This window comes from Anabrus simplex, chromosome 2, assembly GCF_040414725.1.
Source record: "Anabrus simplex isolate iqAnaSimp1 chromosome 2, ASM4041472v1, whole genome shotgun sequence".
NCBI lineage: Eukaryota > Metazoa > Arthropoda > Insecta > Orthoptera > Tettigoniidae > Anabrus > Anabrus simplex.
In genome coordinates this window covers 530,361,699-530,389,679 of record NC_090266.1, presented here as the reverse complement: position 1 = coordinate 530,389,679, position 27,981 = coordinate 530,361,699, and the positions used below count along the sequence as shown (strand labels likewise).

Below are 27,981 nucleotides of genomic sequence, written 5' to 3'. Positions count from 1 at the left end.
AAGCAAATATTTGCCCCAATTTGTCCCCAGCACCTAGTACGCTGGCGTAGCAGGGGGAGAGGTGATACTCCCACGTGGCGCGTCCCAGGTGGCGGTTAGGCAGGTCCTAACCGGCTTGCCGGTGGACTTGAGGGAAATAAAATACCTCTCGTGGACCAAACACACAACCCCCTGTGGGTGGGGGGGCGCAGACAAAGAGTACACCCATGGTATCCCCTGCCTGTCGTAGGAGGTGACTAAAAGGGGCGACCAAAAGATGATTGAATTAGAACCATGAAACTACTTGTGATTAGTACCCCCACACGGGGAACACCATGGGTCACTTTTACTTGCACGTAGTACCACTATGTTAGGTACCAAATAGGTTTGTGATTAGTAGCAAAAGAGTATGGTGCCAGCTTTTACAGTACCTGTGATTAGTACCACTATATGAGCAACACTATGGTTCTGGCTTGCCTATGATTAGTACCCACTATATGAGGAACACCACAGGATAGCGCGAGTCCCTATGGTTAGTACACCATAGGTTTGCGTTGTTTGTAAATGACGCCACAATGTGCAAAACAGATGATGACCAAGCAGGCATCAATTTTTGGTAATATGACAAAGTCTCTCATAGTGCATTGGCACTGCCGGTGGCTTCAAGTAGCCTACGCAGTGGCCTTCACGGTATGCACTAGTCATGCTTCTTGGTGGGTGTGCTAAGTACCAACTGATGAGCCCACCTTAGCACACGGGGGCAAAATGCTGGCAGCCAGGAATGAATTAGCTGGAAAATTTATAATGTCCAATAACGGACCATTTTTATTGGTATTATAAATTTACTCATTCGGGACAAATATTTCAGATTCCCTCTGGAAATCAACATCTATATCATATACTACTTAGTCGAGCAGCTCGTCCCCTTTCTCCCAAGTCTTCCCAGCCCAAACTTTGCAATTTTTTGTAACGTTACTTTTTTGTCGGAAATCACCTGGAACAAATCAAGCTTCTTTCTTTGGATTTCTTCCAGTTCTTGAAAAAAATAATCCTAGTGAGGGTCGCGTACACTGGAAACATACTCTCTAGTTGGGGTCTTACCAGAGACTTATACACCGAGCTCGATAGCTGCAGTCCCTTAAGTGCAGCCAGTATCTAGTATTTGGGAGATAGTGGGTTCGAACCCCACTGTCAGCAGCCCTGAAGATGGTTTTCCTTGGTTTCCCATTTTCACACCATCTGACTCGTTGGCTGAATGGTCAGCGTACTGGCCTTCGGTTCAGAGGGTCCCGGGTTCAATTCCCGGCTGGGTCAGGGATTTTAACCTTCATTGGTTAATTCCATTGGCCCGGGGGCTGGGTGTTTGTGCTGTCCTCAACATCCCTGCAACACACACACCACACATAACACTATCCTCCACCACAATAACACGCAGTTACCTACAAATGGCAGATGCCGCCCACCCTCATCGGAGGGTCTGCCTTACAAGGGCTGCACTCGGCTAGAAATAGCCACACGAAATTATTATTATATTTTCACACCAGGCAAATGCTGTACCTTAATTAAGGCCACGGACGCTTCCGTCTCTCTCCTAGCCGTTTCCTGTCCAATCATCGCCATAAGACCTATCTGTGTCGATGCAACGTAAAACAACTTGTAAAAAAAAAAGGAGACTTATATGCCCTCTCCTTTACATCCTTACTGCAATGCCTAAATACCCTCGTAACCATGTATAGAGATCTGAACCCTGTATTTACAATCATAATTATGTGATTTCCCCAATGAAAATCTTTCCTTCCATTAACACCTAGTTCCCCAAAAGGAACTTCCCCTATCAACACAGTAATTAAAACTGAGAGGACTTTTCCTATTTGTGAAACTCACAACCGGACTTTTAACCCAGTTTATCATCATACCATTGCCTATTGTCCATCTCACAACATTATCGAGGTCATTTTGCAGTTGCTCACAATCTTGTAACTTATTTATTACTCTGTACAGAATAACATCATCTGCAAATAACTGTATCTCTGATTCCACTTTACTCATATCAGTTTTATATATAAGAAAACATAAAGGTCCAATAATACTGCCTTGAGGAATTCCCCTCTTAATTATTACAGGGACAGATAAAGATTTGCCTACTCTAATTCTCTGACTTTTTCTCATTGTTTTGAGTCACCAGACCATAGACTGGTTTGATGCAGCCTTCCATGCCACCGTATCATGTGCCAAACTTTTCATTTGGACATAACTGTTGCATCCTACATCTGCTCTAATCTACTTCTCATATTCATACCTTGGTCTACCCCTACCATTCTTACCACCTACACTTCCTTCAAAAAACAACTGAACAAGTCCTGGGTGTCTTAAGATGTATCCTATCATTCTTTCTCGTCTGCTCGTCTTCTCGTCAAATTTAGCCAAATCAATCTCCTCTCACCGATTCGATTCAGTATCTCTTCATTCGTTATTCGATCTATCCATCTCACCTTCAGCATTCTTCTGTAACACATTTCATAAGCTCCTATTCTCTTTCTTTCCGAGCTAGTTATCGTCCACGTTTCACTTTCATACAATGCCACGCTCCAGATAAAAGTCTTCAGAAACATCTTTCTAATTCCTATATCAGTGTTTGAAGTGAGCAAATTTATTTTCTTAAGAAAGCTCTTCCTTGCTTGTGCTAGTCTGCATTTTATGTCCTCCTTACTTCTGCCATCGTTAGTTATTTTACTACCCAAATAACAATATTCATCTACTTCCTATAAGACTTAATTTCCTAATCTAATATTTCCTGTATTACCTGCCTTCGTTCGACTGCACTCCATTACTTTTGGACTTATTTATTTTCATTTTGTACTCCTTACTCAAGACTTTGTCCATACCATTCAGCAGCTTCTCGTGATCTTCTGCAGTCTCAGATAAAATAGAAATGTCAGTGGCAAATCTTAAGGTATGACTTCCTCTCCTTAGATTGTGATTCCCTTTCCAAATTCCTCTTTGATTTCCTTTAGAGCCTGTTCTATGTAAACATTGAAAAGGAGGGGGAGACAAACTGCAGACTGGTTTTTGTACAGATTGTAGATAATTCTTCGTTCTCGGTATCTGATCCCAATCACCTTCAGAATCTTAAATAGCTTGGTCCAATCAGCATTATCGAATGCCTTTTCTAGATCTATGAACGCCATGTACGTGGGCTTGTCCTTCTTAATTCAATCCTCTAGGATCAGACGTAAAGTCAGGATTGCTTCACGTGTTCCCGCATTTCTTCTGAAGCCAAATTGATCTTCTCCCAACTCAGCTTCAACTTGTCTTTCCATTCTTCTATAAATAATACGTGTTAGAATTTTGCAGGCATGAGATACTAAAGCAATGGTGCGGTAGTTTTCACACTTGTCAGCACCAGCTTTCTTGGGAATAGGTATAACAGCATTCTGCTGAAAATCGGATGGCACTTCTCCTGTCTCATACATCCATACATCTTACACAATAAATGGAATAACCTTGCCATGCTAGTTTCTCCTAAGGCAGTCAGTAATTCAGAGGGAATGTCATCTATTCCAGGTGCCTTGTTCTTATTTAGGTCTCTCACAGCTCTGTCAAACTCTGACCTCAAAATTTGGTCTCCCATTTCATCAGCATCAACAACTTCTTCTTGTTCCAGAACCAAATCACCTACATCTTTACCTTGATACAACTGTTGGATATATGTTCCTATCATCTTTCTGCTTTGTCTTCTTTCCGTAGAAGTGGCTTTCCATCTGAGCTCTTAATATTCATACATCTATATTTCCTTTCTCCAAAGGTTTCCTTGATTTTCCTGTATACAGCATCTACCTTTCCCAGGACCATACAACTTTTGACATCCTTGCACTTCTCCTCAGCCATTCTTCCTTAGTTACCTAGGACTTTCTATCCACTTCATTCTTTAATCGCCTGTGTTCTTTTCTGCCCTCTTCATTTGTAGCATTCTTGTATTTTCGTTGCTCATCAATCAGGTCTAGTATCTCCTGAGTTATCCATTGATTCTTAGTTGATCTTTTCTTCCCTCCTAACATTTCTTCAGCAGCCCTATTGACTTCATTTTTCATTACTATCCACTCTTCCTCTGTTGTGTTTCCTTCAGCCTTTTCATTTAGTCCTTGTGCAACATGTTCCTTGAAACAATCCCTCACACTTTTTTCTTTCAACTTGTCTAGATCCCATCTCCTTACATTCCTTCCTTTCTTCAATTTCTTTAACTTCACATGGCATTTCATGACCTGCAAGTTGTGGTCAGCGTCCACGTCTGCTCCTGGGAAAGTTTTGCAATCCAGCACCTGGTTTCTGAATCTCTGCCTTATCATAATGAAGTCTATTTGATACCTTCCAGTGTCTCAAGGTCTCTTCCACATATACAGCCGTCGTTTGTGGTGTTTGAACCAAGTATTAGCAAGGACTAAATTATGATCAGTGCAGAATTCAACCAGCCGACTTCCTCTTTCGTTCCTTTGTCCCAATCCGAATTCTCCTACTGTATTACCTTCTCTTCCTTGGCCTACCACTGCATTCCAGTCTCCCAGCACAATTAGATTCTCGTCATCTTTTACATATTGTATTAAATCTTCTATCTCTTCATATATTCTTTTGCTTTTCCTCATCATCTGCTGAACTAGTAGGCATATAGACCTGCACTATTGTGGTGGGCATAGGATTGGTGTCTATCTTGACAACAATAATTCTTTCACTATGCTGGTTGTAGTAGCTTACCCGCTGCCCTATTTTCTTATTCATTATTAAACCAACTCCTGCATTTCCCTGGTTTGATTTTGTGTTGATAATTCGGTAGTTGCCTGACCAAAAATCCTGTTCTTCCTGGCAACGTACTTCACTTATACCAACTACATCTAACTTTAGTCTATCCATATCCCTTTTCAGATTCTCTAACCCACCACAACGATTCAAACTTCTAACATTCTACACTCTGACTCGCAGAATGTCACTATCCATCTTCCTGATGATCGCCCCCTCTCATGTAGTCCCCACCCGGAGATCCGAATGGGGGACTCGTTTACCTCTGGAATATTTTACCCAGGAGGAAGCCATCATCAGTACATCATTCTTACAGAGAGAGCTGCATGTCCTCGGGAATTGTTATGGTTGTAGTTTCCCGTTGCTTTCAGCCGTGTAGCAGTATCAACACAGCTAAGCCATGTTGAGTATTATTACAAAGCCATATCAGTCAATCATCTAGAATGCCACCCTTGCAACTTCCGAAAGGCTGCTACCCCTCTTTCGAAGAACCATTCGTTAGTCTGGTCTCTCAACAGATACCCATCCAGTATGGTTGCACTTGGGGCTCGGCTATCTGCTTCGTTGGGACACGCGAGGCTCTCCACCATGGCAAGGTCACATGGTTCATAGAGGAGGTTTCTAGAAATTTAGCCACCCATTCAGTCACTCTTTTGTCTAGGCCAATTGCACTCATTTTTGCCAGTAGTCTCCCATGATCTTCCCTATCAAATGCTTTAGATAGGTCAATCGCGATACAGTCCAATTGACCTCCTGAATGCAGGATATCTACTATACCTTGCTGGAATCCTACAAGTTGAGTTTCAGTGGAATAACCTTTCCTAAACCTGAACTGCCTTCTATCGAACCAGTTACTAAGTTTGCAAACATGTTTAATATAATCAAAAATAATGCCTTCCCAGAGCTTACATGCAATGCATGTCAAATTGACTGGCCTGTAATTTTCAGCTTTATGTCTATCACCCTTTCCTTTATACACAGGGGCTACTATAGCAGCTTTCCTTTCATTTGGTATAGCTCCATCATGCAAACAATAATTAGATAAGTACTTCAGATATGGTACTATATCCCAACCCATTGTCTTTAGTATTTCTGCTGAAATCTTGTCAATTCCAGCTGCTTTTCTAGTTATCAGCTTTTGTATCTTACTGTAAATGTCATTGGAATTTTAGGTAAATTTTAGTACTTTTTTAGTATTGGTCACCTCCTCTATCTGGACATAATCCTTGTAACCAACAATCTTTACATACTGCTGACTGAATACTTCTGCCTTTTGAAGATCCTCGCATACACACTCCCCTTGTTCATTAATGATTCTTTTAATGTCCTTCTCGGAAACTGTTTCTGCCTTAAAGTACCTATACATTGTGACTATAACTCACTTATTTAAAGATATAAAACTGAATTAAAATTAAAACACAATTTTAAAATATTCATGAAATAAAATGTTAAATCGTCGGACTATGTACTCACACTTAGTACTTCCCTGATTACTTACACATACAATAGTTGATGGGCGCCAGCTACAGCTAGATGTAACGATAATAGAATGAGAGTCGTGAATATCTCTAGGGTGTAAGGTAATAAGCTTACTTTGACAGCATAACATACAGGTTCTGGGAAAAGGAGATTGGCGTTTGGTTTCCTCATTAAAATGTGAGGTTATCTGATGTACTTATTGAAATGAAACAATTAATTTATTTGATACTAAAGAAAATATATTCTTTAAAAATTTACTTTAAAGAGTGAGATTTACTGTGATAATTCCAAAGATAATATAAAACTGTGACATTACAACTGAAGGAAACTGTAGGCATTAAATTTGAAATCATCTTGACCGGACATTTAAGAGTCATACAAGAAATTTATCCCTCACTGTTCACTTGACGACTGTACCTCGAACACTTTGAGTGTTATTACGACGTATTCCTTTGAGTTGGTATTGGCAGTAGGTATCTCAAGTCTAATTTGGTGATGTATCCTTTCAGTTTCACAAACGAAATATAGTATGGCTTGAAATTATATTTACACTTCACAATCAACTTTACAAGTAATTCACTGATAAGTGTTAGTCTGCATTACGACAACTCATTATTCGGCTGTCATCAAACTGACACTAAAACTCGACTGAACAGATGCACGAAACACACTCCGAACATATAATCCATTTGGTCACTGACGATTACATATCCATATCACTGTTCCCCATTCATCTCCTTCCAATTGACTACAATTGACTTCATAGCAAGTCTCTCCATTTAACTCATCTGACCGACTGAGGCCTCACCAACCAAATGACTGCCGCTAAAAGATACAGCTCACATATATAGCCATTAGTTGACACATGGTATAACACCCACGTCAGAGCTCAGAATAGATATGATGTCGCTCCTACCCAGCTACAAATGTTACATATTATGTTGAAATAGCCTCAGGCGAACAAGGGACTCTGTAAAAATGATCTTATCGCTAAATGCATATGACAGAGCGATGACTCGATAGTTACGGTAGCAGTATTACACCATATGTTGCAATGTCAAAAGGTGTCACAAAACACATCCATATCTGGTATTAGGCAATTAGTCTCACTTTACATTATTTAGATGCTAATATACATACACATATGTATGTACACAATAAATTAACTACAATGAAGCAAGCAATAATTAATTAATACATAGCAAAATCAAGTTACAGAATTCAATCAAACAATAATAATAATTACAACAATAACAATAATAATAATAATAATAATACAAATGAATGTTTGTAGCGCGATTTGAACCGTTACAACGTACCTTTCCATTTTTCACTAAAATTTGTATGATTGCCAATTATGCTTATCATCATGTTATCCTTAGCTGACTTCCTTGCTAGATTCAATTTCCTAGTAAGTTCCTTCAATTTCTCCTTAATTCCACAGCCATTTCTAACTCTATTTCTTTCCAACCTGCACTTCCATCTTAGTCTCTTTACCTCTCTGTTATAATATAGTGGATCTTTCCCATTCCTTACCACCTTTAAAGGTACAAACCTGTTTTCACATTCCTCAACAATTGCTTTAAACCCATCCCTGATTCTGTTTATATTTGTATTTACCTTTTTCCACCAATCCTAGTTACTTTTTAAAAACTCCCTCATGCCTGTTTTATCAGCCATATGGTATTGTCTAATAGTCCTAATTTTAAGACCTTCCTTTCTATCACATTTATTTTTAACTATGACAAAAACAGCTTCGTGATCACTAATACCATCTACTACTTCGGTTTCTCTATAGACCTCATCTGGTTTTACCAGCACCCTGTCCAAAATATTCCTCCCTCTAGTTGGTTCCATCACTTTCTGAATCAGATGCCCTTCCCATATTAACTGATTTGCCATTTGTTGGTCTTGCTTCCTGTCGTTCGTATTACCTGCCCAATTGACATTTGGTAAATTGAGATCGCCCGCTACAGTCACGTTCCTCTCCATATCGTTTCCCACATAGCTGATTATCTTATCAAATAGTTCTGAATCAGCTTCAGTGCTGCCCTTTCCTGGTCTTTACACTCCAAAGACATCAAGTGCCTATAATCTTTAGAGATGAGCCTTACTCCTAGAATTTAGTGTTTGTCAGCTTTAACTTATTCGTAGCTTGCAAATTCTTCTTTTACCAGAATGAATACTCCCCCTCTTACCATTCCTATCCTATCTCTATGATACACACTCCAGTTTCGTGAGAATATTTCTTCATCCATTATATCATATCTCAGCCATGATTCAACTCCTATTACAATATCTGGTAAGTATATATCTATCAAATTATTTAATTCTATTCTTTTCTGTACAATACTTCTACACTTCAACACTGACATTTTTATGTCATCGCTACTTGACTTCCAGATCCCTGTACACTTATCACCGCTCCCTAGACCACCCTGTTTCCCTGAATGTACCTCCCTATAACCCTTCTAAACAAATTTTCTAACTTATATGTACCACTGCAGTTTAAGTGAAGGCCATCTGAGCACAGATCCCTATCTCCTACCCACCTATTAGATCAAGAAATCTCACTCCCCGTTTCCCACATACCCACGCCATAGTCTCATTTAAATCTCCAGTCAGTATCCCTCCTACACAGTATTCCACTAATAATAATCTCTGCTTCCTTAAACTTCACCCGTGTTGCTTTTACCAGATCCCGCACATCCGCAGCTATGTTCGTACTGCTTGCCTTACGTTGTTGGTACCAACGTGAAACTCTACCATCCTCTCCTTTCCCTCCTCCTTCTATAGGCTATTTGGAGCCACCGGCAGTTATACAGTGGCCTCCATGGTATGCACTAGCCATGCATCTTGGTGGGTGTGCCATTTACCAACTGATGAGCCCAGCTTGGCACACTGGGGCGAAACACAGGCAACCAGGAATGAGTTAGCTGGAAAATTTAGGATGTCCAATAATGGACCAACTATATTGGTATTATAAATTTACTCATTCGGAACAAATATTTCAGGTTCCCTATGGGAATCAACATCTTTATCATTATTTTAAATGGTCGGGAGGGCAGTGACAAAATTGAGAACTTGTATTAGAGAAGATAACAGGTGTATGGTAAACTGTCTGTGACCATAGTGGAAACCATCAATGAAGTTTCAGTGGTACTTAATAGGTGGTTGTCCTCTCAAAACGGCCTGGCCTTCTCAAAGTTAATGGTCCCGTTCTTATGATCGTGTCCGTTGACATTCGGCCGCATGAAAGTTAATTTCTTTATTTTCTCACATGACCCAGTTTATTTGCCTTAAAACATTTGTGTCAATTTCATTGACATTTGATATGGCATCTCTGCATTTCCTTGTCCTTTCACGGGAATGATTGAGTTCAGAAATTACACCTCAGACCAATACGTTCAATATGTATAAGGGCTTAAATGCGTATGTTCGCACTATCCTTCGAAGTGAGTTATCTTGGCGAACCAATCCTCCAGACCCCCAAGATCTTCAAAAACTTCTAGGGCTTTTCTCATTGAAATGGACGTGGTTCCATGGTGCCGAGAGAAGTAGCAGAGCAATGCGGGACATCGCCATCCACGATGGAGAAAGGTCATGCCCAATCCATCGTCTGCTGTACTGAGGTGATATGAACTTAAGTTTTAAAAAGTTTTTAGAACTTCATTCAAAGCAAATCCTCTCACTCTCTGTACCACTCCAATTAATGTGCCATACACACCCTGTGTATACCATCTCATGCTCTTCAAGCATAAAGTACAGGCATTTCCTGTTAAAATATATAAATAACTTAGCAGCATAAAGGTTAGGAGAATACGGGTGTCATAACTACGATTGAATGAGAACAATCTTTTAAATTTTAAAAATCAAAGGGGTTTATTATGATCCTGATGATGAAAATGACACAAATATACAAGGAAAATACATAAATCGAATTTCACATCTTTATTTGGATTGTTGAGCATTGTTCAAATTTTAGGGATAATCATTCAAGAAGAATCTATTTCATGACTTCACGTGTATGGAATATTAAGTATTAATCATGAAGCTACTCCCAGTTTTACTGGGCAAACAAAATCATAATACTCAAATCTAACAAATCTGAGCGACACCTAATCTAACATAAATCGGTTTCCCACCGGAATAAACTTAGATAATATAACATTAACAAACACAAACTCCAAATGCCTTCGGTTCAAATCGAGCCCCCACCCGTATATACATGAACTCGTCGCACCAATGATAGACACCGTTGTTGATGCTGAATGACATCACAACACTTTTAAACACAAAACCACTCAAGAGAATTACAGAAATTATGCACACAACACAGGTGAAACACTAATCACTAGTCCCTACATTGTGAGACTGCCAGTCATACACCCAGAGCCAAACCCAAGGTTCTCGACGTCTGGAAGGAACCTGAAATCCCTACTAATGATTTTATATGCATGAAAAACAATTGAGAAAAAGAAAAACGGGTCATTGATTTCTGACATCTACCTAAGTTGGCTGAGAAAATAAATCAATAAGCACTCCGCACAGGAACAAAATACTAGAAACCTTTTAAGACGGACCACGATTTCACGGTGCGGGGTTGAAGGCACAAAAAAATACAAGAGGCGCACTCGTAAATACCAGTCCCCAGGTCTGCCCACCCTCTCGGCCTTAGGCGTGGCAGCGGGACATAACTTATCACTGTCAGGGAAGAACAATATCATCCCTTTAACTATAAACACATCAATTCGCTGCATAGAATAAACACACTCATTACAGTGAGTTGATTCATAATTCATTTCTCAATTCATAAACCTTCACATTTGTACAACTACAATCTGACTTCAAAAATTCACACCATGAGTTCTGACTTCAAATCCATTCTAACATCGTCGCCTGACATCCTTTCGGCAGACTATTTCGTTATCTACGCACATAATCTTTCACATAGCTGGTCCGATAGTAACCCAGCAAACACACAAATCTAAATAACAAACTCCGGCTTCTGTTATTATTACCATTATTATTGTTATTATTATAAATCTTTTAAAATGGACCTACGTGACATAAATGGTCACTAATTCTTTACACTTTCATCATGATGCTAGAAACTCACACGTTAATTATAAACAAGCACAATTGTAACTTCACACAATTCACAGTGTAATTAGGGTCCTACAGTTATCAAAAACACACGTTATAGACATTCACAATTTTAAAAATGGTACGTACTTAGCTACATATTTTCATTGGAGGTTGTCGCTTTGGCTCTCTGGGTGATTTCACAGCAACATTTCTTCTTTCACACAGTATAATATACACAAATATTGCTGGGCATTCATGATAGGTCAGCCGGTATTCCCCAAATAAAATGGAAAAACAAAAACCATCCCACAAACAAATGTTCCCATATCTACAAGTTAAGTCACTCACACTTGTTACTAAAATAAACTTTGTGCCATGCCTTTGCACATTTACAATTTAACAAACTAAAAATCCCTATCAATTAATAGCTACAGCATTATAAAATGAATTCTCCGTACCCCTCACGTCATGCATAAAAAAAGGTATTACTCAGCCTTACTGTCCCTCGATGCCACCTCAGCTACAGGACGTCCATTCTCAGGTTTAGTGTTGACTCATGTCCACGTTGATAGCTGTTGATTCCATCTGCTGGCTGCAACTGCTAATCTCCACAGTCCTGGGCACTGGACATCTTCAGTATCTTAGGCACACACACACCATTAATACTCGTTCCGTTCGTCTGCGTCACTGCGCACTAATCGACCCGATCTTTGATTCAGTGTCCCGCAATCAAATAGATTAATACAGGGTATTTCTACTCATATCATACAGCTTATTGATAGCACGACTCCGAATTAACCCCTGTATCACTGCTCATAGTGATGCTTATAATATTACACGTCTCCCTTCTTTGTCTCGGGCGATAGAAATAATAATAATAATTCTATAAGTTCAATTTATTGTTAAAAAATCATCTAAAATCTTTAACTCCACACTTAATTATATCCCTCTCCTTAGGTCACTTCATGTACCACTCGAAATAAACCGTTTTGCCTATTCTCTGCTTTAACAGTACTCACACAAAGGAACCTAGAGTCCGATACCAACACACATCTGTCCTTCACGAGAAGGAAACACTGACTGCCATGGGGTGATGCTTCTAAAGCCTTATATTAGCTGAGAAGTTTCCCCCTCTCAAATTTCCTATACACCCTGTTCTCGGTGTATTTGAGGCGCAATAGTGCGATAACCAGGTGACCAGTATTCTTATAATATAGTTAAAACACACCCGTGTGAAATCCGTTTGCAGAATCTCTTATAATAAATAAATAACTGTCTTCATATTTCCCCTCGCTCACAGGATTCCCCTTGTCAAGTGGATGTGAAGACATTTAACACATGGCCTCTGTAACTTTCCACTATTATGTAATCATCTGTTCCTTCTTTTGACAGAAGATTATCACCATAAAGGACGTCAGACACTCTAAATAAATTCTCAAATCACGAACAGCTCTTTGAATCATTGTACAGCGCATTATTATTAAAATCATTAATTCCTTTAATATAGAAGGTGAAGTTGGTCATGGTGTTTTAAAGATAGTTCCCATATTACGATGCTGAAAAGTGTACCTCTCCCACTCGCCAACAACATGTGGTGGGGATGACCTCCCTTATTTTCAGTCAGTGATTCCCTAGCTCTGCTTGGAGAAATGCTTTCTAGCCACACCTGCTTTGTTCTAAGCTTCGAGTTCTTGCGAGCTCACTACCAGACAAAGAAATGCGCATCCACTTGATCACTAGTCCTTGGTTCATGTCTGTATCGGGTACAGTATTTGGGTTTGATTTGTAAACAAGCAGCCACAACATGTAATGGAAAGCTTAATTACAATCCAACTCGAATGTTGTTAACCATTTTGGGAGGTATTTCAACAGACAAGGAGTACAGAAAGAGCTGTAATATAAATTTTAAGTTTTCTATGCACACATGCTTTTTTTTTAGATACATTATATGTAGAGTATTCAAAATATTTTAAGAAGAAGAGATGTTACCGGGCAAGTTGGCCGTGCGGTTAGGGGTGTGCAGCTGTGAGCTTGCATCCGGGAGATAGTGGGTTCGAGCCCCACTGTCGGCAGCCCTGAAGATGGTTTTCCGTTGTTTCCCATTTTCACACCAGGCAAATGCTGGGGCTGTACCTTAATTAAGGCCATGGCCGCTTCCTTCCCATTCCTAGCCCTTTCCTATCAAATTGTTGTAATAAGACCTATCTGTGTTGATGCGATGTAAAAGCAATAGGGAAAAAAAATATGATATGTTTTTCATATAATTTCAAAGATTTTATTGCCTGGCTCCGTGGCTAAATGGTTAGCGTGCTGGCCTTTGGTAACAGGTGTCCCAGGTTCGATTTGATTATTATTATTGAAAGGTACATTTTAAGTGTATCTTAAGCTTCTCACGGAATTTTGTTGTCTTTATTTTACGTTAATGCCTGATTTTGATTTTATGTTATGTTCAATTGTATATTTATTTCAATGTCCAATTTATTTCCTCTCACATTTATATTATGATTGGTAAGATGGGTTATTGATAATTGTTGCGGCCTTGTTATCTTACGTCCGTTTCAGTGCATGGTGATATTTCGCGACATCCCCTTGTTCTTATTTGCTATTGTTGTTGGCCTATTTCCTCGGTTCAAGGCAGCTTTGGCAAGGGTCGTCCTTATCTTGTGGATTATTGTTTTGGTCTTTGACGTGATAAGATGTGTTGACGTTGCGTGTGTGGCTGTTTGTGCTGGCTTATGATTTTGATGGGATGTAGATTTTATTCCATCGCCTTAATGATTTATCTGTGTAACTTATTTATTATCATTTAGCTGTGTTTGAGCTGTATTTGTGACATTTATTATTTATTTATGGTGGTGTGCCTTGACATCCGCGAATTGGGTAACATGTTAAATAATATAGCATAGTCAATATAGTCATAGTTCATAATATAGCCAAGTGTGTCTCTCTTAAGGGGAACTTTTATCCTTGTATGACATTGATAGGTCATCAGTGTACAGAAATTATGAGATGGGAAACCCAAGGTCAAATGCAACTCAAGTAAAGACTAACTTTGTCCTATATGTATCATTTTAATAGAATTAGGTGTGTAATGGAGTTCAAGGTTAAACTTATCAAGTGTCAAATATTTTCAAAATTCTTTGTATTATTATTAATTTTCTTAGGTCAACCTAATTAACAAATTACCAATTAACTTATTTTAATAGTGTTTATTTAGTTTTAAAATATCTTATTTCAAATTTTATTTCTTGTAAGTTTGAATTATTTATACCTCTTTTAATTACTCATGAAATTAGTTTAAGTTTATGGGGTGTTTTTATTTTCGAGGTAGTCCCATGCTTCTTATCTGCTTTTTCTGCAGCGGGCGGTGCCTGCAGTTCCTTCCACATGTACACTACTGTTGTCCTTGTTGTTTTACCATCGTGTCAACTTTATACATTTTACAAAACCTTTTCCTATGACACATAGTACAGCATTCCCTGTAAGGCCTTCATAGTTGGCTGTATTATATTTTGCAGTAGGCAGGTAAGACTGTGGCCTAAATTAATAAAGCTGCTTTCCCACCCCTCACCATGATGGTATTTTTCAACATTCCTTTGAAGATTTATAACCTTCATTGAATGCATTTTGATAACCTGGCCAGGTACATTTTTCATTTTATTCAGAAATGTCAGAACATTTGCTCACTTTATATTCTGTTTACAAAGGGAATAACTACTGCTCTACTTGAGGGATAAATTGCAGCTCCACAGTACCATTGCAAATGGCTTCATGTCTTCAGGAATATTATTACTTACAGAAGATATTAAGCAAGAAAAACTTGATTAAGGTAGTGAAAGTAGAATATACTCCAGAAAACCATTATGCTGGTAGTACTAACATACATTAATGACTGTCCTGTTAATTACTGGTTGTTTTTCCATTTTTGCTCCTAAAAGCATTCTTTGATATGAATTATGATTGAATAAATTCCAGGCTTATGTTTGGTACAAGACATCTGTAGGGTTGATAACATATAAATAGAATCAACCTTATTCCTATCTACAAATTATCATACATTTAGAAGATTATTTATCTACTTGTTGATGTAATTCCCTCACTATGTCCCATTTCTAGCTGCTGCTATAGAACAAAGTAAGTTTTGTAAGTTTACTTATTCTGTTTTTTAATTTCAGCATCCTGATTCTTTGCATGCATGAGAACTGCTATGCTGTCAACTGTAATCGCCTAAAGGGTCTGCATTGTCTGCTGGAGAGAAGTCTGCAGGCAATGGGCTACAGTGTTGCTCTAATTTCACTGGAGGCTTGGAATCAGCTCCCTAGTCATGAGAAGATTCCATATATCATGAGAGTTATTAACTCAACATATGATGCAGAATAACTGCAGATTCTCCTTGGTAAAATAGGGAAGAAGTATGAACATCCTACCTACTATATGTCACACTACCGCTTCCTGTGGTGGTAGGTTCTCCAGCAAACTCCATAATACTTTAGAGGTTGGAGTTTTTCAGTGACCTGAGAACCCAAAAAGTGGTATTTTAAAATATAAAAACCAGTGGTTTTAAACAAACATTCGGTATTTTCAGAATTAGAGAAAGAATTTCACGGACACCATTTCCACATAGCATCCTTAACAATTGAAGGAATTCAGTGTGATCCTGGTTAACATCGAAATAATGTCCCCTCAGTTCAATTTTATTTTCCTTATACTTTGCAATCCTTTCATAGATATGATAACTGCATTCTCATTCAGATTGGAACAAAATTTCAGTTTCTTTACATTTCTTTGTAAAGTCCTGCAGACTCAGCCAATGCTTCTCGGATAACGTTAAGTTCTTTCTGTGTCCATATCAGCAAAAACTTTTGTGAATTTAAAAATTTGCATGATTGCTTCACAGCAACATTGCACTACTTCATATGAAATTAACAATTTTTCACAAGTTTATTTTCAAATCATAATTGATTTAAACTTGGAACAACTCATTTTATCACAGTTTGCTCTCTCTCTTTTTCTTTTTTTCTTTTTTTTTTTTTTACAGCAGCAAAATTTTTCAGCCCCTGCCTATACAGCCTGCACGGTTAGCTCTACTATGTTTTGAACCAGGCAGGTAAGATTGTGGCATAAAGTAACAAAGTTGCTTTCCTATCTCGCATCATGATGGAATTCTTGAACATTTCTTTAAATGTTCATAATCTTCTGTGAATGCATTTTGATATCTGACCAGGTACATTTTTCATTGCATTCATTAATGTAGCATCTTTCATGGACTATCAGAGTAGCAACCTGGGCAACTGTCCTAAATGCAGATCATTGATGATTGACTGATATTTGTTCACTTTGTATTCTACTTACGAAGGGAAGAACTACTCCTCTACTTGAGGTGTGAATTATAACTCCACAGTGCCTTTGATGGCTTCACTTCATGAATATTATAGTTTACAAAAATGACTGAATTTTTGTCTGGAAGGAAGAAGGAAGAGAGGAGAAAATACTCTCAGAAACACAATGTAAGACAAACTTTCTGTTTATGAAAATATACATACTTTTTTAAAGACGACTAGTGCCTTTTAATTGAACACATCATTCATGTGTACGTGATCATCTTCCTTATAATATACAACCTGTGTCTGAAAAGTTTGGTGAATGGATGCCTAGTTTGTACACCGTGCTAGTTCGGACAATGCGCTTGCGCATACGCATTGCGAGACATGACACCAAGTGCCCCCTATCGGTCAACTCAACACAGTTAAACAGAGTTGAATGCTGCAACACATTGCACGGAGTCAGTGTGAGGACTCGTGTCATTGCACAATGGAGTTTGCTTCCGCCTAGGCAAAACGGCAATGGAAACACACGCAATGTTAGTGCAAGTTTACCACGCACAAGCAGTGATTAAAAAGTGCATTTTTGACTGGTTTAAACGCTTTCAAGGTGGAAAGGAAGGTGTGGAGGACAAGGCGCATTCAGGTCGACCAACCACAAGCACATCTCCAGACAACATCGAACGAGTGCGACAGATGCTTGCGAATGATCGGCGACTGTCCGTACGAATGATAGCAGATGAAGTGGGTGTAGGCAAGGACAGTGTAAGGACCATTGCTCACGAACATTTGAAAAAGCGGAAGATTTGTGCCCGGTTTGTACTGCACAACCTAACAGACGAGCAGAAGCAAACTCAGATGGAAACGTCGGGAGATTTCATTGACATTTGTGACCAAAATCTGGAGGTGTTGAGAACCATCATTACAGGAGATGAGTCGTGGTGCTACCAGTATGATCCGAAGACCAAGAGACAGTCAATGGTGTTGTGTTCAGCATCTTCTCCGACTCCCAACAAAAGTCGGCGCACAAAGTCCAAGATTAAGACAATGCTCATCGCCTTTTTCGACAGCAATAGTGTCATTCATCATGAATTTGTACCCCAGGATACACCTGTCAATGCGGAATTCTATGAGGGAGTTTTGAAATGGCTACTGCAACGCATCAGACGGGTTCGGCCTGAACTGTACCGGAGTAGACAATGGAAGCTCCTCCACAACAATGCCCGTCCACACACCACAATCCACGTGACCCAGTTTCTTGCTGAACGCAGGGTGACTGTTCTTCCACACCCTCCGTATTCTCCGGATTTGGCGCCGGCAGATTTTTTTTGCTCCCCCGTCTTAAATTAGCCCTGAAAGGCCACCGGTTTGACAGTGTAGTAGGTATCCAACAATGCATGACAAGGGTTCTCCAGGAAATTCCAAAAGAAGCATTTGCTGCCAGCTTCCAGCAGCTTTACAGTCAATGTCAAAAGTGTGTTGTAGCTAACGGAAATTACTTTGAAGGCCAGTAAAGGAGTTTCATGTGTAACTTACGTTGTCTTTATTTCATGAGACCATTCACCAAACTTTTCAGACACAGGTTGTATGAAATGACAGTTGTATACTATTAGATATTAAGAGAGGAAAACAAAAGGAAAGTGATTTAAAATGGAAGGATGCCCTGGTACGAGGTAAGTAAGCTTAATTCAAGTCGTCTAAATATTAACATACATTGCATAACAAAAAGGAACATTAAGAAAGGGTCCAGATATAGATGAAGATTCGCCATGTATGTAAGCAAAAGAATTTAACTTCATCATTGTATCTGAAAATTCCCTCAATTAGCAAATTTATTTTTGGAATTGAAATGACTTGAGATTCTATACAACAAACAGCTTATGCAAAATACTTAGTCACTAATCTCCAAAACTCAATCTAGATGGATTAGTGTTCAGAGTTCTCAATTGGTTTTGCACGCATGCACACACACATACAAAAATTCTCATCATGCTATTGTCAAATCAAGATTTATAACTTGTAATTTGATGAGAATAATGGTGTTTTCTTCTGATTTATGTAAAAATAAACAATCTTTTGTCGATTTCAGTAATAAACTACTAATTTCATAACTAATAGAAAGGAATAAACAAGTAACACATCAAGATATATGACTTAATTTCATAACCATTGTTGTTTACTAAACTTAGCAATGGACCATTGATTAATTATTCTCACTGCTTCAAAATGTTGTTCATGTTAGCACCTATAAATGAAGGGTCCAAAGTGTGACTCAGATTTTGAGGAGACTTGATATGAGCATGGTCACGTTCATCAGAAGTCCTGTTGTGAAATAAATTTTTCCGAAATTCCTTTTACAGCATGTTAAATATTTAGTGTTCGAATTGCTCGCCTGGCAATGACAGGACTCCTCACATGGAGGAGCACAGTGGAAGGAAAACGGGAAAGTGTGCTGTTTGAGTTGCGGACATTCAACACTGTAGGTCGTTTTGGGAGCGTCAGTGACTCTTTGCTGCCATTCATAAAGTAGTAGTCTTGTAAAATTAGCAAATTTATTGGTCATTCATGATTAGGCATCACTTCAGTCTTAACTATTATGCCTAAAGATGCCTAACATAAATGAAGGAACATGTAAATACAAATAAAAATAAGTATGAATCAAAAGAAATGGTAAATGCAAGTAACTTAACTGAAAAGATTCTAAATAAACCGAGAGGGTGCATTTATGCTTTTATTAGGATGGTTTTCGACATGACTTATCACAACTGAAGCACAAATAAAGCTTAGGAATTTGAATCGTATTTTACATAATGAATTTGATGACTACATACAGTATCACAGTATCATTTTACATAGAGATGTTTCGACCCAGCATAAGGTCATCCTCAGTAAAATATACTTAAAAAATTTAAAATATTAGACACACAATATGAAGTGCTTGTTGAAAGGTTTTTTCTTAAAAAACACGATGAAAATTTAAAATATGAGGTGGTGATCGTTAAAACAGATTTTGAGCTGGAGGTCTTTTTGTTTCAATATTTTCATGTCCCCTGATGTAGTTCAACGATATTTGTACTCTGTTGGCTTAATTATTATGTTCAGTCATAGGCTGATATACATAATTTGTTATTGAAGTTAAACCGTCTTTTTTCTACTCTGTAAAATCTATATATATAAAATAACTTGTCCTGACTGACTGACTGACTGACTGATTCATCATCGCCGAGGCAAAACTACTGGACATAAAGAAATGAAATTTTGGGGATATATTCATATTAAGATGTAGGTGCTCGCTAAGAGAGGATTTTTGGATATTCCATCGCTAAGGGGGTGAAACGGGGGGGGGGGGGTGAAATTTTAAAAAGAGTGTATCTATATCTCAAAACTTTAAAAGTTTACAGATGTAAAAATTGGTATTTAGAATCTTCTTTTAAAATAAGGATACACGTATTTTTTTGTTTTCTGAAAACCCCAATAGGAGGGGTGAAAAAGGGTGAAAATGGGGAAAAATGGGTTGAATGCCTTCAATCAGGATACCGGTACTTATATCTCAGAAACTGAAGATATTACAGACCTGAAAATTGGTACATTTGATCTCTTTTAAAAATAAAGAAACGCGTATTTTTTTGTTTTTGGAAAACTCAATGAATGGGAGGGTGAAAAGGGGGTAAATTTTTAAAATGAGTGAATCTATTATCTCCAAACTTTTAAAGTTTGCAGATGTAAAAACTGGTATTTAGAATCTTCATTAAAAATAAAGAAACACGTATTTTTTTGTTTTCGGAAAATCGCAATAGAGGAGTGAAAAGGGGCGGAAAAAGTGTTGAATGCCTTTAATGAGGCTACTTATATCTCAGAAACTGAAGATATTACAGACCTGAAAATCGGTGTTTGGGATCTCCTTTAAAAATAAAGAAACACGTCTCTTTTTGTATCTGGAAGATCCAATTAAGGAAGGGGGTGAAAAGGGGGTAATATTTTAAAATGAGTGTATCTATATCTCAAAACTCTTAAAGGTTATAGATGTGAAAATTGGTATTTAGAATCTCCTTTAAAAATAAAGAAACACGTACATTTTGTTTTCGGAAAATCCTAATAGGAAGGGTGGAAAAGGTTGAAGGAGGGGTCGAATGCCTTTCATGAGTCTACTTATATTTCAGAACCTGAAGATATTACAGACCTGAAAATTGGTGTTTGGGATCTCCTTTAAAAAAGAAACACGTATTTTTTTGTTTTTGGAAAAGCCAATTAATGGGGGGGGGTGAAAAGGGGGTGATTTTTTAAAATTAGTGTATCTATATCTCAAAACTTTTAAACTTTATAGATGTAAAAATTGGTATTTAGAATCTCCTTTAAAAATAAAGAAACACGTATTATTTTGTTTTCGGAAAATCCCAATAGGAGGGGTGTAAAAGGGTGAAAAATGGGTTGAATGCCTTTAATGAGGATACATATATGTCAGAAACGAAAGATATTACAGAACTGAAAATTTGTATATGGGATCTCCTTTAAAAATAAAGAAACACGTATTTTTTAGTTTTTGGAAAATCCAATTAATGGCGGTTAAACAGGAGTGACAAATTGGGGTGAATTTTTTGAAAGACTATATCTACAGAATATCTTGGAAACGTAAAATGTTACAGACGTAAAAAGTGGGTGTTTGGAATCTCCTGTAAATGTAAAGAAACATAGGTGATTTGTTTTTGGAAACTCCACTTAAGGGGAACTCCAAAGGGGTGAAATTTTAAAATGAGAATTTTTACAGTATATCTAAAAAACTTAACATGTTACAGAAGTGAAAATTGGTATTTTTTATCTCTATTAAACATAAAGAAACGTGTATTTTTAGTTTTCGGAAATATCACTTGGGTGGAGGGGGAGCGTAAAAGTGACTGAAAATGGTGTTGAATTCTTTTAATTAGGCTACTGATATATCAAAAATGAAGATGTTACAGACATGAAATTTGATATTTTCAATCTGCTTTAAAAGTAAAGAAACACATATTCTCTTAAAATCCAATGAAGCGGAGGATGGGGGTGAAAGAATTGAAAAATTAATTGGCTTAATTGTATGAAAATACATACATCTAATAAAAACTAAGGTTGTTATAGACGTGAAAATTCGTATTTGGATCTCCTTTAAAAATAAAGAAAAACGCGTTTTGGAAACCATCTTGGAGGGCGGGAGTGTAAAGGAGTTGAATTCCTTTCATGAGGACACATAAATCAAAAACTGAAGAAGTTAGAGTCGTGATAATTGGTATTTAGAAGATCCTGTACTATTAAAGAAACAAGTATGTTTTGCGGGAAAATTCACTTGGGGGGGGGGGTATTGTTAAATGAAGTGAAAAAAGTAAATTATTTTTATGGGGATACTTATATCTCAAAACTGAAGGTAATAGACATGAAGATTGGTGTTTGGAATCTCCCTTAAATATAAAGAAACAAGCATTCTTTTAATTTTTTGGGGGGGGTGGAGCGGTGGCGGTAAATAAACTTAACGGCGGTGAGGTGTAGAAGGAGGTGAAACCAATTCATTTTACTGTTATTAATGTACTTATTAGGATCCTCTGTTGCTCAGGCGGCAGCGCGCCGGCCTCTCACAGCTGGGTTCCGTGGTTCAAATCCCATTCACTCCATGTGAAATTCGTGCTGGATAAAACGGAGGCGGGACAGGTCTTTCTCCTGATACTCCGGTTTTCCCTGTCATCAGCCATTCCAGCAACACATAATAATAATAATAATAATAATAATAATAATAATAATAATAATAATAATAATAATAATAATAATATTCCGGACCGTCGTCAAATATGCGGACCGCGCCGGAAACGGCTCCTGGACGGGTAATGACTAAGAATGCAGTCCTGCCGAGGGTTCAGTGCCGCCAAGGCACCCAATATGACACCACGCCGGACCTCCTGAAGGATTTTATCCATATTAAAAATGATTATAGGAAAAGATGGCAAAGATTTACGGACCCAACTGACCGGGAGGAATACCTGAGCCTAGCCCGGGAAGTACGAAATCGATTGCTGGAAAGGAAGATTGAAAAATGGGAGGAAACTTGCCGTAAAATAATAGAAAACCAGTCAGATCGGGAATTTCGGTGGATTCTCGCAGAAAACGAGTCAGATCGCGAATTTTGGCGGATTATATATCTAAAACAATAAGCATTCAATTATAAATTTCAGTATAATACCGTAGCGAAGCACGGGTATCTTGCTAGTCTATCTATATATATAAAATAACTTGTCCTGACTGACTGACTGACTGATTCATCATCGCCGAGCCAAAACTACTGGACATAAAGAAATGAAATTTTGAGGATATATTCATTCTTAGATGTAGGTGCTCGCTAAGAGAGGATTTCTGGGTATTCCTTCGCTAAGGGGGTGAAAAGGGGGGTGAAATTTTAAAATGAGTGTATCTATATCTCAAAACTTTAAAAGTTTACAGATGCGAAAATTGGTATTTAGAATCTTCTTTAAAAATAAGGAAACATGTATTTTTTTGTTTTCAGAAAATCCCAATAGGAGGGGTGAATATGGGTGAAAAAGGGGTTGAATGCCTTTAATCAGGATACCGTTACTTATATCTCAGAAACTGATGATATTACAGACCTAAAAATTGGTACATTTGATCGCCTTTAAAAATAAAGAAACATGTATTTTTTTGTTTTTGGAAAATCCAATTAATGGGAGGATGAAAAGGGGGTGAAATTTTAAAATGAGTGCATCTATATCTCAAAACTTTTAAAGTTTACAGATGTAAAAATTGGTACTTAGAATCTTCATTAAAAATAAAGAAACACGTGTTTTTTTGTTTTCAGAAAATCCCAATAGGAGGGGTGAAAAAGGGATTGAATGCCTTTAAAGAGAATACTTATATCTCAGAAACTGAAGATATTACAGACCTGAAAATCAGTGTTTGGGATCTCCTTTAAAAATAAAGAAACATACTTTTTTGTTTTTGGTTAATCCAATTAATGGGGGCGGGGTGAAAAGGGGGGGAATTTTAAAAATGAGTGTATCTATATCTCAAAACTTTTAAAGTTTATTGATCTAAAAATTGGTATTTAGAATCTTCTTTAAAATAAAGAAACATGAATTTTTTTGTTTTTGGAAAATCCCAATAGGAATGGTGGAAAAGGGTGAAAAAGTGGTTGAATGCCTGTAATGAGGCTACTTATTTTTCAGAACCTGAAGATATTACAGACCTGAAAATTGGTGTTTGGGATCTCCCTTAGAAATAAAGAAAAACGTATTTTTTTGTTTTTAGAAAATCCAATTAATGGGGGGTGAAAAGGGGGCGAATTTTGAAAATGAGTGTATCTATATCTCAAAACATTTATAGTTTATAGATGTAAAAACTGGTCTTTAGAATCTCCTTTAAAAATAAAGAAGCATGTATTTTTTGTTTTTGGAAAATCCAATTAATGGGAGGGTGAAAAGGGGGTGAAATTTTAAAATGAATGCATCTATATCTCAAAACTTTTAAAGTTTACAGATGTAAAAATTGGTACTTAGAATCTTCATTAAAAATAAAGAATCGTGTATTTTTGTGTTTTCGGAAAATTCCAATAGGAGGGGTGAGAAGGGGTGAAAAAGGGGTTGAATGTCTTTAATGAGGATACTTATATCTTAAAAACTGAAGATATTACAGACCTGAAAATTGGTGTTTGGGATCTCTTTAAAAATAAAGAATCACATACTTTTTGTTTTTGGTTAATCCAATTAATGGCGGGGTGAAAAATGGGGGAATTTTAAACATGAGTGTAACTATATCTCAAAACTTTTAAAGTTTATAGATGTAAAAATTGGTATTTAGAATCTCCTTAAAAGATAAAGAAACACATATTTTTTGTTTTCGGAAAATTCCAATAGGAAGGGTGGAAAAGGGTGAAAATGGGTTGAATGACTTTAATGAGGCTACTTATATTTCAGAACCTGAAAATTGGTGTTTGGGATCTCCTTTAAAAATAAAGAAACGCGTATTTCTTTTTGGAAAATCCAGTTAATGGGGGGGGGGGTGAAAAAGGGATGAATTTTTAAAATGAGTGTATCTATATCTCAAAACATTTAAAGTTTATAGATGTAAAAAATGGTATTTAGAATCTCCTTTAAAAATAAAGAAACAGGGGTTTTTTTTCGTTTTTTGGAAAATCCAAATAATGGGGGTGAAGAGGGGAGTGAATTTTTAAAATGAGTGTGTCTACATCTTAAAACTTTAAAAGTTTACAGATGTAAAAATTGGTATTTAGGACCTCCCTAAAAAATAAAGGAACACGTATTTCTTAGTTTTCTGTAAATCCCAATAGGAGGGGTGTAAAAGGGTGAATAATGGGTTGAATGCCTTTAATGAGGATACATATACCTCAGAAACTGAAGATATTACAGAACTGAAGATTTACATATGGGATCTCCTTTAAAAATAAAGAAATATGTCTTTTTTTGTTTTTAGAATATCCAATTAATGGAGGTTAAACAAGAGTGACAAGTTGGGGTGAACTTTTTTAAAGACTATATCTACAGAATATCTGAGAAACATAAAATGTTAAAGGCGTAAAAAGTGGGTATTTGGAATCTCCTGTATATGTAAAGAAACATAGGTGATTTGTTTTCGGAAACTCCACTTAAGGGGAACTAAAAAGGGGTGAAATTTTAAAATGAGAATTTCTACAGTATATCTAAAAAAAACTTAACATGTTACAGAAGTGAAAAATGGTATTTTTTATCTCTATTAACAATAAAGAAACGTGTATTTTTAGTTTTCGGAAATACACTTGGGTGGAGGGGATGGGGGAAGTGACTGAAAATGGTGTTGAATTCTTTCAATTAGGCTACTGAAATCTCAAAAATGAAGATGTTACAGACGTGAAATTTGATATTTGGAATCTGCTTTAAAAGTAAAGAAGTACGTATTCTCTGAAAATCCATGAAGGGGGGGGGGGGTGAAATAATTGAATAATTAATTGACTTAATTGTATGAGAATACATACATGTAATAAAAACTAAAGTTGTTACAGACGTGAAAATTGGTATTTTGATATCCTTTAAAAACAAAGAAAAGCGCGTTTGGGGGGCAACCATCTTGGGGGGCAGAAGTGAAAAGGAGTTGAATTCCTTTCATGAGGACACAAATAAAAAACTGAAGAATTTAGAGTCGTGATAATTGGTATTTAGAAGATCCTTTAGTATTAAAGAAACAAGTATTTTTGCTGGAAAATTCACTTGTGGCAGAGAGGGGGGTGGGGAGTGTGAAAGGAAGTGAAAAAAGTGAATTATTTTTATGGGGATACTTATATCTCATAACTGAAGGTAGTAGACGTGAACATTGGTGTTTGGAATCTCCTTTAAACATAAAGAAACACGCTTTCTTTTAATTATTTTTTTTTGGGGGGAGGGTGAATAAACTTAACGGCGGTGGGGTGTAAAAGGAGGTAAGACCAATTGATTTTACTGTTCATAATGTACTTATAAGGAGCCTCCGTTGCTCAGGCGGCAGCGCGCCGGCCTCTCACAGCTGGCCGTGGTTCAAATCCCAGTCACTCCATTGACATTCGTGCTGGACAAAACGGAAGCGGGACAGGTTTTTCTCCGGATGCTCCAGTTTTCCCTGTAATCATTCATTCCAGCAACACTGTCCAATATTTCATTTCATTTGTCATTCATCGATCATTGGCCCAGAGGTGTGCTTCGACAGCCGGCACAATTCCTATTGTCGCCGCTAGATGGGGCTTTATTTTCAAGTCCTGACCCTATCGAATGACTGGAAACAGGCTATAGATTTTCCATGTACTTATTCTGATCATAAACCGATCATTTTTAATCTTTCCTGGGTTCGTTTTCAAGAGCCATTTTTCCTTCAGAGAACGTTCTTAGATTACAGTAGATTCTTCTGGCATATAAATAAAAATGTAAACACATTTGAAATAAACGATAGGAATGAGATTGACCGTCAAATTGTTCACCTCTATAATAAGGTCAATAATGCACGGAAGTATGTCATTCGTATCGCCAGAAATTCCGCACACTTGCCTATGCGCGACAATGGTGCTGGTCACATTGTGAACAATTACAGTGGCAGAGGATGTAATTTACCGCCAAGTAGCGGTCTTGCATCTTGCTGTGGGGTCCAGAACATCTAATAATAATAATAATAATAATAATGTTCTGGACCATCGTCAAATGTGCGGACCGCGCTGGAAACGGTTCCTGGACGGGTAATGACTAAGAATGCAATCCGGTCTCGGGTTCAGTACCGCCAAGGCACCCAAGACGACACCACGCCGGACCTCGTGAAGGATTTGATCCATATTAAAAATGCTTATAGGAAAAGATGGCAAAGATTTAGGGACCCAACTGACCGGGTGGAATACCTGGACCTAGCCCGGGAAGTACAGAATCGATTTCTGGTAAGAAAGATTGAAAAATGGGGGGGAAACTTGCCATAATCTATTAGAAAATGAGTCAGATCGCGAATTTTGGCGGATTCTCTCAGAAAACAAGTGAGATCACAAATTTTGGCGGATTCTATATAAAACAATAAGCATTCAATTATAAATTTCAGTATAATACCGTAGCAAAGCACGGGTATCTTGCTAGCATGTATATAAAATAACATGTCCTAACTGACTGACTGACTGACTCATCATCGCCGAGCCAAACCTACTGGACATAGAGAAATGAAATTTTGGGGATACATTTGTATTAGGGTGTAGGTGCTCACTAAGGGAGGATTTTTGGATATTTCATCGCTAGGGGGATGAAAAGGAGGGTGAATTTTTAAAAGGAGGATATCTATATCTCAAAAACATAAGTTTACAGACGTAAAAATTGGTATTTGGAATCTCCTTTAAAAATGAAGGAAAACGTACTTATTAGTTTTCCAAAAATCCCATTGGGGGGGGGGGATGAAAAAAGGGGGAAAAGGGGTTGAACCCCTATTATGAGGAGACGTATATCTCAAAAACTGAAGATGTTATAGACATGAATATTGGTATTTGGAATCTCCCTTGAAAATAAAGAAACGCGTATTTTTGGATAATCCGATGAATAGGAGGTGAACAGGAGTGACAAACGGGGTGAATTTTTAAAAAGACTATATCTGAAAATCATCTCAGACATGTACCATATTACAGATTTGAAAAATGTATTTGGAAAATCCTGTAAAAGTAAAGAAACATAAATGTTTTTTTTTTTTTTTTTTTTTTTTGGAAAATCCACTTAAGGGGAATGAAAAAGTGGGTGAATTTTTAAAATTAGCCTATCTACAGTATATCTCAAAAACTCAACATATTGCAGACATGAATCATGTTATT

General features: G+C 37.4%; 1 protein-coding gene across 2 annotated transcripts in view; it reads left to right on the top strand.

Annotated features, from left to right (window-relative positions):
* The window catches only part of LOC136862912 (FAST kinase domain-containing protein 2, mitochondrial), a 116,813-nt gene extending 99,919 nt beyond the window's left edge, over positions 1 to 16,894 (top strand). For both annotated transcript variants that reach the window (XM_067139193.2, XM_067139194.2), the window contains one exon: positions 15,513 to 16,894. In XM_067139193.2, the coding sequence (XP_066995294.2) occupies positions 15,513 to 15,717 (205 nt within the window). In that variant the 3' untranslated portion in view covers positions 15,718 to 16,894. The remainder of the gene's footprint in view (positions 1 to 15,512) is intronic.
* The last annotated feature ends 11,087 nt before the right edge of the window (positions 16,895 to 27,981 follow it).